The sequence below is a fragment of the Mustelus asterias genome, chromosome 2 (assembly GCF_964213995.1).
Source record: "Mustelus asterias chromosome 2, sMusAst1.hap1.1, whole genome shotgun sequence".
NCBI classification, from domain to species: domain Eukaryota; kingdom Metazoa; phylum Chordata; class Chondrichthyes; order Carcharhiniformes; family Triakidae; genus Mustelus; species Mustelus asterias.
The window spans coordinates 5801819-5820816 of record NC_135802.1 but is presented as its reverse complement, the minus strand read 5'-3'; the positions used below and the strand labels follow the sequence as shown (position 1 = coordinate 5820816).

The following is an 18998-nucleotide window of genomic DNA, read 5'->3' as shown; positions in this document are numbered from 1 at the left end:
CTAAGGCAATGACTTAGAACATAGAAAAGCTACAGCACAAGTTGTGCCGAACATGTCCCTACCTACTAGGCTTATCTATAACCTTCTATCTTACTAACTTCCATGAACTTATCCAAAAGTCTCTTAAAAGACCCTATCGAATCCGCAACCACCACCCTCTGAGTGAAAAACTTACCCCTAACATTTCCTCTGTACCTACTCCCCTGTGACCTCTTGTGGCAACCATTTCAGCCCTGGGTAAAAGCCTCTGAGAATCCACTCTATCAGGTCACCTAATCCAGGCAACATCCTTGTAAATCTCCTCTGCGACCAGAACTGGGCACAGTACTCCAGGTGGGGTCTGACCAGGGTCCTATACAGCTGCAGCATTATCTCCCAATTTCTAAACTCAATTCCTCTATTGATGAAGACCAGTATTCCATTCGCCTTCTTACCCACAGCCTCCATCTGCGACGCTGCTTTGAGCGTCCTATGAACCCGGACCCCAAGATCCTTCTGATCTTCCACACTGCCAAGCGTCTTACCCTTAATATTATATTCTTTCATCCTATTCGACCTGCCAAAATGAACCACCACACACTTATCTGGGTTGAAGTCCATCTGCCACTTCTCCACCCAGTCTTGCATCTTATCTATGTCTCGTTCCAACTGCCGACATCCCTCTACGCTATCCACAACCCCACCAACCTTTGTGTCATCAGCAAACTTGCCAACCCATCCTTCCACGTCTTCATCCAGGTCATTTATAAAAATCACAAAGAGCAAGGGTTCCAGAACAGATCCCTGGGGCACTCCACTGGTGACCGACCTCCATGCTGAAAAAGACCCATCTACAACCACTCTTTGCCTTCTGTGGGCAAGCCAGTTCTGAATCCACAAAGCAATGTCCCCTTGTAGCCCATGCCCCTTCACTTTCTCAACACGCCTTGCTGAAATCCATATAAACTACATCTGCCGCTCTTCCCTCGTCTATGTGCCTAGTTACATCTTCAAAAAATTCAATTAGGCTCGTAAGGCATGATCTGCGTTGGACAAAGCCGTGCTGGCTATTTCTGATCATACTATTCCTCTCCAGATGTTCATAAATCCTGCCTCTCAGGATCTTCTCCATCAACTTACCAACCACTGAGGTTAGACTCACCAGTCTATAATTTCCTGGGCTATCTCTTCTCCCTTTCTTGAATAACGGAACCACATCCGCAATCCTCCGGAACCTCTCCCGTCTCCATTGATGACGCAAAGATTATCGCCAGAGGCTCCGCAATCTCTTCCCGCTCCTCCCACAGTAACCTGGGGTACATCCCATCCAGTCCCGGCGATTTATCTAACTTGATGCTTTTCAAAAGCTCCAACACATCCTCTTTCCTAATGTCCATATGCTCAATCTTCTCAGTCCACTGCAACTACCAAGATCCTTTTCCACTGTGAATACTGAAGCAAAGTATTCATTGAGTACCTCTGCTATTTCTACCGATTCTATACAGACTTTCCCACCGTCACATTTGATAGGTCCTACTCCTTAACATACTTGTAGAATGCCTTGGGGTTTTCCTTTATCCTGTCTGCCAAGGCCTTCTCATGACCCCTTCTTGCTCTTCTAATTTCCCTCTTAAGTTCCTTCCTACTAGTCGTATACTCTTCTAGATTTCTAACATTACCTAGCTCCCTGAACCTTTTGTGGGCTTTTCTTTTCTTCTTGACTAAATTAGTTACAGCTTTCGTGCACCATGGTTCCTGTGACCTACCATAACTCCCCTGTCTCATTGGAACGTTGCTGTGTAGAGCTCCAGACAAATTTTCCTTGAAAATTTGCCATATTTCTTCTGCACATTTCCCTGAGAAAACCTCTTTCCAATTTAAGCCTCCAATTTCCTGCCTGATAGCCTCATAATTCTCCTTACTCCAATTAAACACTTTTCTAACTTGTCTTAGAATTATGATCACTATCCCCAAAATGCTCTCCCACAGAGATCTGACACCTGCCCAGGTTCATTCCCTAATACCAAATCAAGTACAGCCTCTCCTCTTGTAGGCTTATCCACATACTGTGTCAGGAAGCCCTCCTGAACACACCTAACAAACTCCTCCCCATCTAAACCCCTTACCCTAGGGATATTCCAATCGATATTTGGGAAATTAAAATCTTCCATCACTCTCATTCTGTTATCATATCTCTCCAGGATCTGCTTCCCAATCTGCTCCTCCACATCCCTGCTACTATTGGGCGGCCTATAGAAAACACCCAGTAAAGTTATTGACCCCTTCCTGTTGCGAACCTCCACCCACAGAGACTCCGTAGCCAATCCCTCTGTGGCATCCATCTTTTCTATCCCTGATCAACAGTGCCATTCCCCCACCTCTTTTGCCTCCTTCCCTGTCCCTCCTGAAACATCTGAAACCCGGCACTTGAAGTATCCAGTCCTGTCCCGGAGATAACCAAGTCTCTGTAATGGCCACCACATCACACTTCCAAGTAGTGATCCACGCTCTAAGCTCATCCATTTTGTTCACTACACTCCTTGCGTTAAACTACACACATCTCAACCCTTCGGTCTGAGCGCTCCCCTTCTCCGTCACCTGCGTATCCTCCCTCACACTGTCTACAAGCCCCTTTTATTTTTAAGCTAACCTCCTCTCTTCCAGTCACCTCATTTTGATTCCCACCCCCCAACCATTTGGGTAAGAAAATTACTCTCAGCATGACTGGATTAGGGAGCAGTGAGTTCCTACCCTTGGATGCGGTGGACAGGATTGGGTTTGGATGTGATTATTTTTGTAACCAAAAAATAGCTGTTGAAACACTCACACCCCATTTAACTGACCAAATAGCTGGGCTACAGTCGCAATAGAGATTATTGGCTTCAACAGCCTTCTGAGCACCCAGCATTAAGTCTGTGATGATTCCACAATTTCATAGTAACTTCATTGCAGTGTTAATGTAAGCCTACTTGTGACACAAATAAAAAATAAACTTTAAACAATACTATAAGGTACAGGAGCAGAATTAGGCCATTCAGCCCATCGAGTCTGCTCTGTTATTCAATCATGGCTGATAAGTTTCTTAACTCCATTCTCCTGCCTTTTCCACGTAACCTTTGATCCCCTTACAAATCAAGAACCTATCTATCTCTGTCTTAAATACACTCAATGACCCGGCCTCCACAGCCTTCTGTAGCAATGAATTCCACAGATTCACCATCCTCTGGCTGAAGAAATTCCTCCTCATCTTGGTACTAAAGCTTTATTCTGAGGCTGTATCCTCAGATCCTAGTCTCTCCTACTAATGGAAACATCTCCACATCCACTCTATTCAGGCCTTTAAGTATTCTAAGTTTCAACTCCATCGAGTACAGACCCAGAGTCCTCAAACGCTCCTCATAAGTCAAGCATTTCATTCCTGGGATCATTCTCATGGACCTCCTCTGGACCCTGTCCAAGGCCAGCACATCCTTCCTTACAATATTCCAAATGTAGTCTGACCAGAACCTTATAAAGCCTCAGCAGTACATCCCTGCTTTTGCATACTAGTCCTCTTGAAATGAATGCTAACATTGCATTTGCCTTCTTAACTGCCAACTCAATCTGCAAGTTAACCTGAACTATGACCAAGTCCCTTTGAGCTTCCCACCCATTTAGAAAACAGTCTACACTTCTATTCTTCCTACCAAAGTGCATGACCTCACACTTTGCCACATCTTTGCCCACTCTCCTAACCTGTCAAAGTCCTTCTGTAGCCTCCCCACCTATCTTTGCATCATCCGCAAACTTAGCCACAATACCCTCAGTTCCTTCATCTAGATCATCGATGTACAAAGTGAACTTGGTAACAAGGATCAGAAATTGACTGGGTTAGTACCACAGAACTAGTCAGCACTTCCAGTTGCGGATGGGGAAAATAGAGCAATAGGACATTGGAATGGCAGGTCGAGGAAGAACATTACAAAAGGGCATCCAGAATTCCATACTTAATTCTAAATGGCAGCTAAACAGTTTGAAAGCCAAAGTTCACATCGTGATGATATGAAAATGTGATCTGCTGTTAAAACACGTGTGGGATTAACCGCATGCCACCATGACAGTATTAAGCCTGACCATCCCTAACAAGAGGTAATTGAAAAAATCAGTTCAGTCTGTTAAACTGGTGTTTGCTGCTACTCACCATATCTGGTGTTGTGCCGATTTTCTTGGCCAGCTCACTGCGCTCCATTGTGCTGAGGTACAAAAACTTGTTGAGCAGTTCACCATCCAGAATGTTCCGCACTGCATTCTGCAGAGCCCGTCGGTCACAGTGCAACATCCTGTTTCACCAAACATGGAACAACAAGCACGTCATCACACACAGTACTCAGCGAGTAGCATTCTCAGCTCAAAATGCGTGGGTTCAATTCTCACTCCAGAAACTGAAGTGCACAGGACACTCTGCCCTCTCAGGTTGGCATAAAGAACCCCTTGACATTCAAAGTAGTTCCCCCCATGTCCTGGGTGGCACGGTGGCTAGCACTGCTGCCTCTCAGAGCCAGGGACCCGGGTTCAATTCCCGGCTTGGGTCACTGTCTGTGTGGAGTTTGCACATTCTCCCCGTGTCTGCATGGGTTTCCTCCTTCAGTCCAAAGATATGCAGGTTAGGTGGATTGGCCATGATAAATTGCCCCTTAGTGTCAGGGGGGTTAGCTGGGTAACTACGTGGGGTTACTGGGATAAGGCCTGGGTGGGATTGTTGTCAGTGCAGACTCAATGGGCTGAATGGCCATCTTCTGCACTGTAGAGATTCTATGAAAAGCTATCCCTCATACAGATAATCTCAATGTTGTCAAATGCACATAATCAACTGTGAAGCATTTGGGATGTCCTGAGGATGTGCAAGGCACTATAGAAATGCAAGGTCTTCATTTACTTTAAATTTCCTGACTTTGATCGGTCCTTTAACATTTACCACGGCGAATCATTTGTTTGGATGAAATGTCACAGAGCTATCTTGATCTTAACAAACAAGGCTTAATGCATTTTTTAAACGTCCTAAGGAAACTATAGAAATGAGGAAAGGGGTGCCATGGAGAGAAACATTAGAAAGAGAGAACAAAGCTTGACAAGTAGATAAGTTTTGAATCAGATTATAAAGATGGAGTAGTCACAGGCTGATTGAGGTAATGGAGACATAGAGCGAGCTATCATCAGCGCATTCACACACACAGAAGCTGCCTGCAGTCAATGTCACCAAGAAACAGCACATGGAGGAGGAATGAATGTGAGGAGGGATGGACTCCTGGAGGTGACTGAAAGCAGAAAGAAGAGACGTACCAACGTGAAGCCATAATGTGGAGATGCCGGCGTTGAGCTGGGGTGGGCACAATAAGAAGTTGCACAACACCAGGTTAAAGCCCAGCAGGTTTATTTGGTAGCATGAGCTTTTGGAGTGCAGGTGAGTGTAGCTCTACTCACCTGGTGAAGGAGCAGCGCTCCGAAAGCTCATGATTCCAAATAAACCTGTTGGACTTTAATCCGGTGTTGTGAGACTTATTAATGAGAAGGAAAGCTATTTAAAGTGGTACAGATCAATATAAACTGGGTTATCAAACCATGTGTTCATTGTGAGATACTGTAGGAAACATATCTCAGTACAGATTTGATATTGAGAATGTATTCAGTGAGATAAAAGCAAAGATGTGGTTTAGATTAAAATAAAGCTTTGCATTGATACAACACCTTTCATAAGCTGAGGAAATTCCAAATTCTTTACAGCCAAGAGTACTTTCAAAGTGTGGTCACTGTTAAAACGTAGGAAACATGGCTAATAGTTTGCACATAGCAGGCTCCCTCAACAGCAATGTAATGATCAGATTTGTTTTAAATGATATTGGTTGAGGGATAAATATTGGCCCAGGCAACATTGATGGTTGGGATTCCATACAGGAATGCTAAGGAGATAACAGGTCAAGAATTTTTAAAAAGTGATAACTATAGCTAGTTTGGAGCCAATTTGTCTATGTTTCAGCTGTTATTATTCTATTAAAGTGTGATGTTTATAACTGTGCAAAGTTGTTTCATTTTCGACAAAAACAACCATTTCAGTGAGAATGGAATGTGCATGGTGCAATATCACCACCTACTGGCGAAGGGTAGAAACACCCCTAGTAATTTTTCAATATTCCAAGCTGAAAATGCATCAGGGTTGGCTTGTTGACTGATGGATATCCTACCACAGTAAGCATGGGATGTGTAACTTATTGTATTTTGACTATTAGGAGGCATGGTTAGTAAGTTTGCAGATGACACTAAGATCGATGGCACAGTGGACAGTGAAGAAAGTTATCTCCAATTGCAACGAAATCTTGATCAATTGGGCCAGTGGGCTGACGAATGGCAGATGGAATTTAATTTGGACAAATGCGAGGTGATGCATTTTGGTAGATTGAACCAGGGCAGGACTTACTCAGTTAATGGTAGGGCGTTGGGGAGAGTTACAGAACAAAGAGATCTAGGAGTACATGTTCATAGTTCCTTAAAAGTGGAGTCACAGGTGGACAGAGTGGTGAAGAAGGCATTCGGCATGCTTGGTTTCATCGGTCAGAACTTTGAATACAGGAGTTGGGACGTCTTGTCGAAGTTGTACAAGACATTGGTAAGGCCACACTTGGAATACTGTGTGCAATTCTGGTCACCCTATTATAGAAAGGATATTAAACTAGAAAGAGTGCAGAAAAGATTTACTAGGATGCTACCAGGACTTGATGGATTGAGTTATAAGGAGAGGCTGGATAAACTGGGACTTTTTTCTCTGGAGCGTAGGAAGCTGAGGGGTGAACTTATAGAGGTCTATAAAATAATGAGGGGCATAGATCAGCTAGATAGTCAATATCTTTTCCCAAAGGTAGGGGAGTCTAAAACTAGAGGGCATAGGTTTAAGGTGAGAGGGGAGATACACAAAAGGGTCCAGAGGGGCAATTTTTTTACACAGAGGGTGGTGAGTATCTGGAACAAGCTGCCAGAGGTAGTAGTAGAGGCGGGTACAATTTTGTATTTTAAAAAGCATTTAGATAGTTACATGGGTACGATGGGTATAGAGGGATATGGGCCAAATGCGGGCAATTGGGATTAGCTTAGGGGTTTTAAAAAAAAAAGGGCGACTTGGACAAGTTGTGCTGAAGGGCCTGTTTCCATGCTGTAAACCTCTGACTCTATTAATAAAACTAACTGATTTATGATGAAAGTAAGGAGGTGTGGGATAGAGGGAAAGTTGGCCGAAAGGATAGGTAACTGGCTATCTGATCGAAGACAGAGGGTGGTGGTGGATGGAAAATTTTCGGACTGGAGGCAGGTTGCCAGCGGAGTGCCGCAGGGATCGGTGCTTGGTCCTCTGCTCTTTGTGATTTTTATTAATGACTTAGAGGAGGGGGCTGAAGGGTGGATCAGTAAATTTGCTGATGACACCAAGATTGGTGGAGTAGTGGATGAGGTGGAGGGGTGTTGTAGGCTGCAAAGAGACATAGATAGGATGCAAAGCTGGGCTGAAAAATGGCAAATGGAGTTTAACCCTGATAAATGTGAGGTGATTCATTTTGGTAGGACAAATTTAAATGTGGATTACAGGGTCAAAGGTAGGGTTCTGAAGACTGTGGAGGAACAGAGAGATCTTGGGGTCCATATCCACAGATCTCTAAAGGTTGCCACTCAAGTGGATAGAGCTGTGAAGAAGGCATATAGTGTGTTAGCTTTTATTAACAGGGGGTTGGAGTTTAAGAGCCGTGGGGTTATGCTGCAACTGTACAGGACCTTGGTGAGACCGCATTTGGAATATTGCGTGCAGTTCTGGTCACCTCACTATAAGAAGGATGTGGAAGCGCTGGAAAGAGTGCAGAGGAGATTTACCAGGATGCTGCCTGGTTTGGAGTGTCGGTCTTATGAGGAAAGGTTGAGGGAGCTGGGGCTGTTCTCTCTGGAGCGGAGGAGATTGAGGGGAGACTTAATAGAGGTTTATAAAATGATGAAGGGGATAGATCGAGTGAACGTTCAAAGACTATTTCCTCGGGTGGATGGAGCTATTACAAGGGGGCATAACTATAGGGTTCATGGTGGGAGATATAGGAAGGATATCAGAGGTAGGTTCTTCACGCAGAGAGTGGTTGGGGTGTGGAATGGACTGCCTGCAGTGATAGTGGAGTCAGACACTTTAGGAACATTTAAGCGGTTATTGGATAGGCACATGGAGCACACCAGGATGGTAGGGAGTGGGATAGCTTGATCTTGGTTTCAGATGAAGGTCGGCACAACATCATGGGCCGAAGGGCCTGTTCTGTGCTGTACTGTTCTATGTTCTAAAACTGAATATACTTTTATTTACTCTGTCCCAATATTCAAAGTTCTGCAAATTGCCAGGTTAATGGCAATCTCATTTAGACAGAACATAAGATGACCAGTAATGTGGGTGATTGATTTGGCAAAAAAATTAAGCTTTTTCCTTCATATAAATCATACTGAATCTGGGAGTGTTTGATGGGGACAGTGTAGAAGGAACTTTACTCTGTATCTAACCCCATGCTGTCCCTGTCCTGGGAGTGTTTGATGGGGGACAGTGTAGAAGGAGCTTTACTCTGTATCTAACCCCATGCTGTACCTGTCCTGGGAGTGTTTGATGGGGACAGTGTAGAGGGGGCTTTACTCTGTATCTAACCCCAAACTGAAACTGTCCTGGGAAAGTTTGACAGATGTGTTTGTAAATGTAATCCATTCTCTGACACTTCTGTTTTTGAAAAAATGGGAGAGGGTATGAACCCTACAGCCTTGGTCAACTTTTGGTCTGGTCAGGCTGGAGGCCTTCACATTGAATTTGCATAAGACAGTTGTCCTGGCCTGGAAGAAAATATATATATCCACATCAACCTGGCTGCTTTAAAATTATTGTATATTTTTAAAAATGGATGAAGACTCATGACTCATACCAGAGGAATTTGTAACCTTCCGTCAAACATCAGAGACGCGTTATCTCAAAAAAAGACATTATTGCCCCTTCCTGGAATTGCACAATCCTTCTTTACATTTGTAAAGAAGAATCCTGACCATTAGAGATGCTGTGTCTCCAAGAACAAAAATGGGCCTCAACTCCTTGATCAAACAGCTCAGAATTCCAGACCTAGTAAAACACATTCCTGTCCAACCCCCAGGAGAAATGGGACATGAGGTTCCACCCACCAAGCTGCTGGAACCTGTAATATTGCCATGTGGGAACTGAACCGTGGCTGTCACTGTGTGACCTCTAAAGAGAAAGCAGGACTCCAGGCCAGCAGCCTGTCACTGTTACTATTTTACCATCAAGCAGGTAGCAGCAGAAAGAAATCTGCCCCTCATGTACATAGTGAACTAACCACTGCAACATTGAAACTTATGCCTTCAAGACTAATTCAACTCTATGCACCTTCTCCCATCATGAAGTCCTTTTTCTTGGAAAGACTGATTATTCTGCAACATTAATCCTGCTAACCTCTGAAGGAATATGCCATTGCATTCCGATTCTGGACTCACGCAAAGCTCGCATTTTTATTGTTGTCTTGCCCTGTAGCCATTTCTTTTCTTTATCCCTCTTTTATTGTATGGGCGTCAAAGGAACAGATATTGAGAAACCCCTTTTCCACATTGTGTGTGTGTTTGATTAAAAAACAACCCTCATATTTTACCTTGTCTCTAGTTTGCTGCGGGGGTTATTCGGAGAGGTTTGGAACACTCAGGTTGGGGAAAATGCATCATCACTGAGAAAGGGGAATGAGAAATCACAAACAGTGACAGGAGCAATCAGGACTGCTTAAATGAATCCCCCTCCTGTCTGTATCACAGATGTTACAGAGAAGCTTCCATTGTACCCAGGAAGACTGAGGGCTTTGGAAACAATTAGCTGGTAAGTACAGGATGAGGAAGTATTTTCAGTTTTAAAGCTGATGACAATTTGAAGATTGCGGTGTGAGGTGCAAAAAACGCTGCTTTCTTCTCACCTGAATGCCTTTGGGTTGAGGCCCGCATGGTGAGGAATCATCGTGATCAGCGCATTCTGTAACATCAGAAGACGCCGGTATGTCTTTTCCTGCATTGGTAATAAGAGTCCCATCCCACCATCCAGCGTTGCTAGGAAACACACCAAACATAAATGTCATGTAGAGAAACATTCAGAACCAATAGGGGGAGACAAGAATCCAATCCCATCGTTACTTTACTGGGAAATAAGGCAACAGTGAAATATATGCACATGGATAACTGAACCATACGGATAACTGATAGTTACCAAACCAGGTAATATGTTTGTTCTCCCAAGCCAGATTCTTCTTATTTGAACCATCCATGATTCCACGACATGGTGTCCGCCAAAAGGCATTCACATGAGCTGCCACATTAAAGTCCGCCCTTCGCAGTAATCGTGTCCCTCCATAGCTCTCCCTTGCTGAAAAAGAATAACCAGAGATTCTCAAATATCAACAATTAAACAGGTTGTTTTCAGGTTGGCAGGTGGGTTGCTGCTAGGATCAGTCCAGATGAGGGAACCAAGTGTAATGCATCAAACCTTGCTGACAATACATGGTTAGGTAATGAAAGTAAGCCATGAGGAAGATGCACTGTCAGGAAACCAAAGGTAGTTCTAAGGGATTTATATTTGTATGGTAAACATTAGAAACAAAATATAGCTTCAAGTGGGTTCAACTTAATGTTTCAGTGCCTGAAAGGGACCTGTAGTTAGATTGTTTTTTAAATTCATTCATGGGACTTGGGACATCGTTGGCTGGCCAGCATTTATTGCCCATCCCTACTCGAGAGTCAACCACATTGCTGTGGCTCTGGAGTCACATGTAGGCCAGACCGGGTAAGGACGGCAGATTTCCTTCCCTAAAGGACATGAGTAAACCAGATGGGTTTCAGACAAGGTCGCATATGTGGAGGTTCGTTTCAATTCCAAATTTAGAAATGTGGAAAGCAAGTTACTGGATGCTGAAAAGTAAATTTATTCAGGAATTTACTGTTAAATGGTGGGATCTGTGAATCCTTAAAAAAGAGTAAATGGGTACTGAAGCACTGGACAAGAGAATTGGAGGTCCTCTAACGTATATTGTACACGTTAGAACCCAAACTGCATCAGAAATTGCTAAGACTTTCCTAAAGATGGAAGATGACATTATGACGGGTTTACAGAAAGTTACCAAGAGTCAGTTTACTGAAGGCAGACAAACTGGGATCAGGATTACCTGCGGGGGTAAAGAATGCTGAGATTATTGAAAGCACAACATGTAAATTACAAGGATTGTCCGATAGACCAAGCTCTCCAAACAGTGGGGAGACTGAATTAGCTACAATTCAATTGTAAATGGATAATTAGAAATGTTGGAAAAAGATAAAGAGTAAGAAATAGAATTGAAGAAATCTAGAAAAAGAGGAAAAATAAAAATGAATACCAATGAAAAAACTTGAACTGGATTTTTTGATTAATTCATGTGGACTTCACTGGCTAGGCCGGCATTTATTGCCCATCCCTAATTGCCCCTTGAGAAGGGGAGGGTGAGCTGCCTTCTTGAATCGCCGCAGTCCATGTGGTGTAGGTGCACCCACAGTGCTGTTAGGGAGGGAGTTCCAGGATTTTGACCCAGCGACAGTGAAGGAATGGCGATATATTTCTTAGTCAGGATGGTGAGGGGGGGGCAAGTGCGCAAGGGGAGGGGGGGCCCCGAACGCACGGGATTGGGGGGGGGTGGGGGGGGAGGTGAGCGTGTGAGATGGGGGGGGGGGGGCGAGCACGCAAGGTGGGGAGGGGGGGCTGAGCCGCGAGGTGGGGGGAGGGCCGAGCGCGCGAGGTGGGGGGGGTGGGGCAAGCGCGCGAGGTCGGTGGTGGGGGGGGGGGGGGGGGGGCGGCGAGCGTGCGAGGTGGGGTTGGGGGGCCGAGCGCACGAGGGAGGGGGGCCAAGGGGAGCGAGGGCAAAAAGCGAGAGTGGATAAATCATAAAAGCGGCAGTGCTGAATCCTCCACAGCACACGCTGTAAGGACAAGTGGCTCATACCTTCTGGCTGATACATATAAACCAGGAGATTCTTCTCACGATCAGACACTGAAATAAAAAAAAAATATCGTCAACTATAGGGAACCAGTATAGGCAGAATTTGCAATGTACCACATTTTCTTCAAAGGTGCACAGAGCTGGTTACAGCAAAGACTTGTCAGGTAAAACTGTGTTGCAATGTCTAAATCTCCACCAAAACTTTCCACAAATGATAAACTGCATTATCGGGAAGAGGGAGAAAGCATCAAGGCAAATGAGAAAAAACAAAATTCTGGATATTTGAAAGATTTTTTTTAAATTGTAAATGTACAGATTGCCCTTAAAGAATAGAAACAGGATGGAGATGCTTCTTCAGATTTTGGATGCTTTGGCATTCTGACAAAGGTCGCCTATCTTCCAGACACTGAGGGAGTTGGACATTCCAACAATCCTCTGCAGTGAAGTGAGGGCATGCTGAACTAAAGTAGAAAGACAGTAAGGAAGTCTCGTTATAAATGGGCAGTGAATGTAGATTAGGTTCAAGGATCAAAAGTTTACATGGATACAATAGCCAAACTGGCAGAAGCAGAGAGAGAGCTTGGTGCTAAAACAAGTGGCATTGAAAAGGCCCAGGTTTGTCCGCCAGGTGAGGAGAACAGGATTAGCCGTCTGTGCAGTGGGAGTCGTTAATAACAGTAACATTGGTTAAACTGCAACTGGGTTTCTTATTAGTTCTTCAACATGGGGTCATGTGGAGAGGCAGTAAGGAAAGAAAAGTTGCTAAAATTATTCACATTTTTATTTAGTCTTATTCAAAGCAAGCCTTTGGACAATACGTTACAACAGACGTGGATAGTAACTCACCGAGGAATCCCAGCTGAGAGTTGTCTACCATGAATTCTATGCTATACACTTCCAGAAGTTTTGGATCCTGGGGATAAGTGACATTAACAATTTGAGGTGAACTTTGAAATAAAAACACTCAGAGTCAGAGTCATAGAGGTTTACAGCATGGAAACAGGCCCTTCGACCCAACTTGTCCATGCTGCCCAGTTTTTACCCCTAAGTTGTTCCAATTGCCCACGTTGGCCCATATCCCTCTATACCCATCTTACCCATGTAACTGTCGAAATGCTATTTAAAAGACAAAATTGTACCAGCCTCTACTACTACCTCTGGCAGCTTGTTCCAGACACACACCACCGTGTGTGAAAGAATTGCCCCTCTGGACCATTTTGTATCTCTCCCCTCTCACCTTAAACCTATACCCTTTAGTTTTAGACTCCCCTATCTTTGGGAAAAGATGTTGACTATCCAGCTGATCTATGCCTCTCATTATGTTACAGACCTCTATAAGATCACCCCTAAGCCTCCTACATTCCAGAGAAAAAAGTCCCAGTCTATCCAGCCTCTCCTTATAACTCAAACCATCAAGTCCCGGTAGCATCTTAGTAAATCTTTTCTGCACTCTTTCTAGTTTAATAATATCCTTTCTATAATAGGGTGACCAGAACTGTACACAGTATTCCAAGTGTGGCCTTACCAATATCTTGTACAACTTCAACAAGACGTCCCAATTCCTGTATTCAATGTTCTGACCAATGAAACCAAGCATGCCGAATGCCTTTTTCACCACTCTGTCCACCTGTGACTCCACTTTCAAGGGGCTATGAACCTGTACCCCTAGATCTCTTTGTTCTGTAATTCTCCCCAACGCCCTACCATTAACTGAGTAAGCCCTGCCCTGGTTCAATCTACCAAAATGCATCACTTCGCATTTATCTAAATTAAACTCCATCTGCCATTCATCAGCCCACTGACCCAATTGATCAAGATCCCATTGCAATCTGAGATAGTGTTCTTCACTGTCGACTATGCCACCAATCTTGGCGTCATAAAGAACAAAGAACAGTACAGCACAGGAAACAGGCCCTTCGGCCCTCCAAGCCTGTGCCACTCCTTGGTCCAACTAGACCAATCGTTTGTATCCCTCCATTCCCAGGCTGCTCATGTGAATATCCAGGTAAGTCTTAAACGATGTCAGCGTGTCTGCCTCCACCACCCTACTTGGCAGTGCATTCCAGGCCCCCACCACCCTCTGAGTAAAAAACATCCATCGAATATCTGAGTTATACTTCGCCCCTCTCACCTTGAGCCCGTGACCCCTCGTGATCATCACTTCTGATCTGAGAAAAAGCTTCTCACCGTTCACCCTATCTATCCTCTTCATAATCTTGTACACCTCTATTAGATCTCTCCTCATTCTCCGTCTTTCCAGGGAGAACAACCCCAGTTTACCCAATCTCTCCTCATAGCTAAGACCCTCCATACCAGGCAACATCCTGGTAAACCTTCTCGGCACTCTCTCTAACGCCTCCACGTCCTTCTGGTAGTGCGGCGACCAGAACTGGACGCAGTACTCCAAATGTGGTCTAACCAGCGTTCTATACAGCTGCATCATCAGACTCCAGCTTTTATACTCTATACCCCATCCTACAAAGGCAAGCATACCATATGCCTTCTTCACCACCTTCTCCACCTGTGTTGCCACCTTCAAGGATTTGTGGACTTGCACACCTAGGTCCCTCTGTGTTCTTGATGGCTCTGCCATTTATTGTATAACTTCTGTCTACATTATTTCTTCCAAAATGCATCACTTCGCATTTATCTGGATTAAATTCCATCTGCCACCTCTCCGCCCAATTTTCCAGCCTATCTATATCCTGCTGTATTGCCCGACAATGCTCATCACTTTCCGCAAGTCCAGCCATCTTCATGTCATCCGCAAACTTGCTGATAACACCAGTTACACCTTCTTCCAAATCATTTATATATATCACAAATAGCAGCGGTCTCAGTACAGAGCCCTGCGGAACACCACTGGTCACAGACCTCCAACCGGAAAAAGACCTTCGACCGCTGCCCTCTGTCTCCTATGGCCAAGCCAGTTCTCCACCCATCTAGCCACTTCTCCTTGTATCCCATGAGCCTTAACCTTCTTAACCAACCTATGTGGGACTTTGTCAAATGCCTTACTGAAATCCATACAGACGACATCCATGGCCCTTCCTTCATCTACCGTTTTTGTCACTTCCTCAAAAAACTCCACCAAATTTGTAAGGCACGACCTCCCTCTTACAAAACCATGCTGTCTGTTACTAATGAGATTGTTCCGTTCTAAATGCACATACTGTCTCTAAGAATCCTTTCCAACAACTTCCCTACCACGGACGTCAAGCTCACCGGCCTATAATTTCCTGGGTTATCCCTGCTACCCTTCTTAAACAACGGGACCACATTCGCTATCCTCCAATCCTCAGGGACCTCACCTGTGTCCAAAGAAGCGACAAAGATTTCCGTCAGAGACCCAGCAATTTCATCTCTCGTCTCCCTGAGCAGTCTAGGATAGATGCCATCAGGCCCTGGGGCTTTGTCAGTTTTAATGTTACCTAAAAAACCTAACACTTCCTCCCTTGTAATGGAGATTTTCTCTAACGGGTCAACACCTCCCTCCGAGACACTCCCGGTTAACACGTCCCTCTCCTTTGTGAATACCGATGCAAAGTATTCATTTAGGATCTCCCCTATTCCCTTGGATTCTAAGCATAATTCCCCTCCTTTGTCCCTGAGAGGTCCGACTTTTTCCCTGACAACTCTTTTGTTCCTAATGTATGAATAGAATGCCTTAGGATTCTCCTTAATCCTGTCTGCCGAGAACATCTCGTGACCTCTTTTTGCCCTTCTAACTCCCCGTTTGAGTTCTTTCCTACTCTCTCTGTATTCCTCCAGAGCTCCATCTGTTTTCAGTTGCCTGGACTTAACGTACGCCTCCCTTTTCATTTTAATCAGATTCTCAATTTCCCTGGTTATCCACGGCTCTCGAATCCTACCTTTCCTATCTTTCCTTTTTACAGGCACATGCCTATCCTGCAGCCTTATAAATTGTTCCTTAAAAGACTCCCACATGCCAGACGTGGACTTACCCTCGAACATCCTCTCCCAATCAACGTCCACCAATTCCTGCCTAATCCGGCTATAGTTAGCTTTCCCCCAATTTAGCACCCTGCCCGTAGGACAGCACTCATCCTTGTCCATTACTATCCTAAAGTTAACAGAGTTGTGGTCACTATTTGCCACATGTTCCCCTACCGAAACTTTGACGACCTGACCAGGCTCATTTCCCAGAACTAGGTCCAGTATAGCCCCCTCTCTAGTCGGGCTATCTACATACTGTTCCAAAGAACCTTCCAGTATGCATTTTACAAATTCCTCCCCGTCCGGAACCCCAGCTCTAAACAATTTCCAGTCTACACCAGGGAAATTAAAGTCCCCCACTACAAAACCCTATTTTTTCTGCACCTATCCAGAATCTCCTGACATATCCTTTCCTCCACTTCCTGTGGGCTGTTGGGTGGTCTGTAGTACACCCCCAGCATAGCGACTGCACCCTTCCTGTTTCTGAGTTCCACCCACAGTGACTCAGTACATGACCCCTCTAAGTTGTCTACCCTCTGCACCGCGGTAATATGCTCCCTAACTAATATCTGCAAATATCTGCAAACTTACTAACCATGCTTCCTAAATTCTCATCCAAATCATTAATATAAATAACAAACAACAGTGGACCCAGCACCGATCTCTGAGGCACACCGCTGGTCACAGGCCTCCAGTTTGAAAAACAACCCTCTGCAACCACCCTCTGGCTTCTGTCATCAAGCCAATTTTGTATCCAATTGGCTACCTCACCCTGGATCTTGTGAAATTTAACCTTATGCAACAACCTACCATGTGGTACCTTGGCAAAGGCCTTGCTGAAGTCCATGTAGACAACATCAACTGCACTGCCCTCATCTACCTTCTTGGTTCCCCTTCAAAAACTCAAATTCGTGAGACATGATTTTCCACTCAAAGCCATGCTGACTGTCCCTAATCAGTCTTTGCCTCTCTAAATACCTGTAAATCCTGTCCCTCAGAACACCTTCTAACAACTTACCCACGTTAGGCTCGCCAGACTGTAGTTCCCAGACTTTTCCCTGCAGCCCTGCTTAAACAAATACATTTGCCACCCTCCAATCTTCAGGCACCTCACCTGTGGCTGTCGATGATTCAAGCATCTCTACTAGGGGACCCGCAATTTCCTCCCTAGCCTCCCACAATGTCCTGGGATACACTTAATCAGATCCTGATGATTTATCTACCTTGATGCGCTTTAAGACTTCCAGAACCTCCTTCTCTGTAATATGTACACTCCTCAAAACATCACTATTTATTTCCCCAAGTTCCCTAACATCCATGCTTTTCTCAACAATAAATACTGATGTAAAATATTCATTTAGGATTTCACCCATCTCTTGTGGATCCGCACATAGATGACCTTGTTGATCCTTAAGAGGCCCTACTCTCTCCCTCGTTACTCCTTTGCCCTTTATGTATCTGTAGCTCTTTGGATTCTCCTTTGCCTTATCTGTCAAAACAATCTCGTGTCCCCTTTTTGCCCTCCTGATTTCTCTCATAACTCTACTCCGACACCCTCTATACTCTTCAAGGCATCCACTTGATCCCAGCTGCCTATGCAAGTCATGTACCTCCTTCTTCTTCTTGACCAGGGCCTCAATATCCCGAATCATCCAGGGTTCCCTACTTCTACCAGCCTTGCCCTTCACTCCAAAAGGAACGTGCTTACCCTGAACCCTGGTTAACACACTTTTGAAAGCCTCCCACTTACCAGACGTCCCTTTGCCTAGCAACAGACTCCCCCAATCAACTCTGGGTTGGGGGGGAGGGGGGGGCAGTCACTCATTGTATTAAGGACAAAGAAAAGAAGAACAGAGAGCAGTATAGCACAGGAACAGGCCCTTCAGCCCACCAAGCCTACGCTGACACATGACATCTTTCTCAACCAACAACCTGTTGCCTCTACGCTGTCTGCATCCCTCTATTCCCTATTCATGTATCTGTTAAGATGCCTCTTAAACGTTGCTCTTGTATCTGCTTCTACCACCTCCTCTGGCAGTGCATTCTAGGCACTTACCACCCTTAAAGATACAGACAATGTGAGTGGAGGGAGCATTAAGCACTGTCCCCAATCAGTCTTTGCCTCTCTAAACACCTGTAAATCCTGTCCCTCAGAACACCTTCTAACAACTTACCCACGTTAGGCTCGCCAGACTTTTCCCAGACTTCCAGAACCTCCTTCTCTGTAATATGTACACTCCTCAAAACATCACTATTTATTTCCCCAAGTTCCCTAACATCCATGCTTTTCTCAACAATAAATACTGATGTAAAATATTCATTTAGGATTTCACCCATCTCTTGTGGATCCGCACATAGATGACCTTGTTGATCCTTAAGAGGCCCTCTTACCAGACGTCCCTTTGCCTAGCAAGTCCCAGACTTTTCCCTGCAGCCCTTAAAGAGATATGTATTGTCTCCAGACAGGACAGCCAGTGAGATTCTGCAAGTCCAGGAGGCAAGCTGTGGGGGTTACTGATAGTGTGACATAATGTTGTTAAAACTCTTACTGTGTTTACCCCAGTCCAACGCTGGCATCTCCACATCACTTCCTCCCTTTTCCCAGAGTACACTTCCACAATCATCAGGAATCCCCTGCTGCCTAAACCACTCTGTCAGCCCAGTTTCGGAGAATGGCATCTCGGTTCTACCCTACCCTGTTTACTCAGCAAACTTCCCTACACATTGTATACCAGTGAGATGGGGGCAGTGAGGGAGGGGACATTGGATTATTTGTCAGGAACAGGCACCTCAGATCCTCCCAACACAGGACTGCTGAAGCCAATGACATTTCTCCAGCACAGACTAGGAAGCTCATCCAATGCCAGGGGCCGCTGCAGGGACTTTCCAGCTCTGCTACGCTAATCAGTCAGGTTTAATTATTAAACTCAAATTATTAAACCCTCCAAGGATTAAACATCATGATGCAAGAAGTGTGTAGTTAGCTTTTATCCCCTGGTTTTAACAGGACTCCTTAAT

The 18998-nt window shown here is 44.8% G+C and overlaps 1 protein-coding gene across 2 annotated transcripts in view; it reads right to left on the bottom strand.

Moving 5' to 3' along the window:
* Positions 1–18998, bottom strand: part of cpsf1 (cleavage and polyadenylation specific factor 1) — a 131462-nt gene that overhangs the window by 329 nt on the left and 112135 nt on the right. For both annotated transcript variants that reach the window (XM_078230453.1, XM_078230462.1), the window contains exons 34-38: positions 12870–12936; positions 12027–12074; positions 10268–10423; positions 9981–10110; positions 4160–4298 (exon numbers count right to left, since the gene is read on the bottom strand). In XM_078230453.1, coding sequence (XP_078086579.1) covers positions 4160–4298; positions 9981–10110; positions 10268–10423; positions 12027–12074; positions 12870–12936 — 540 coding nt within the window. The remainder of the gene's footprint in view (positions 1–4159; positions 4299–9980; positions 10111–10267; positions 10424–12026; positions 12075–12869; positions 12937–18998) is intronic.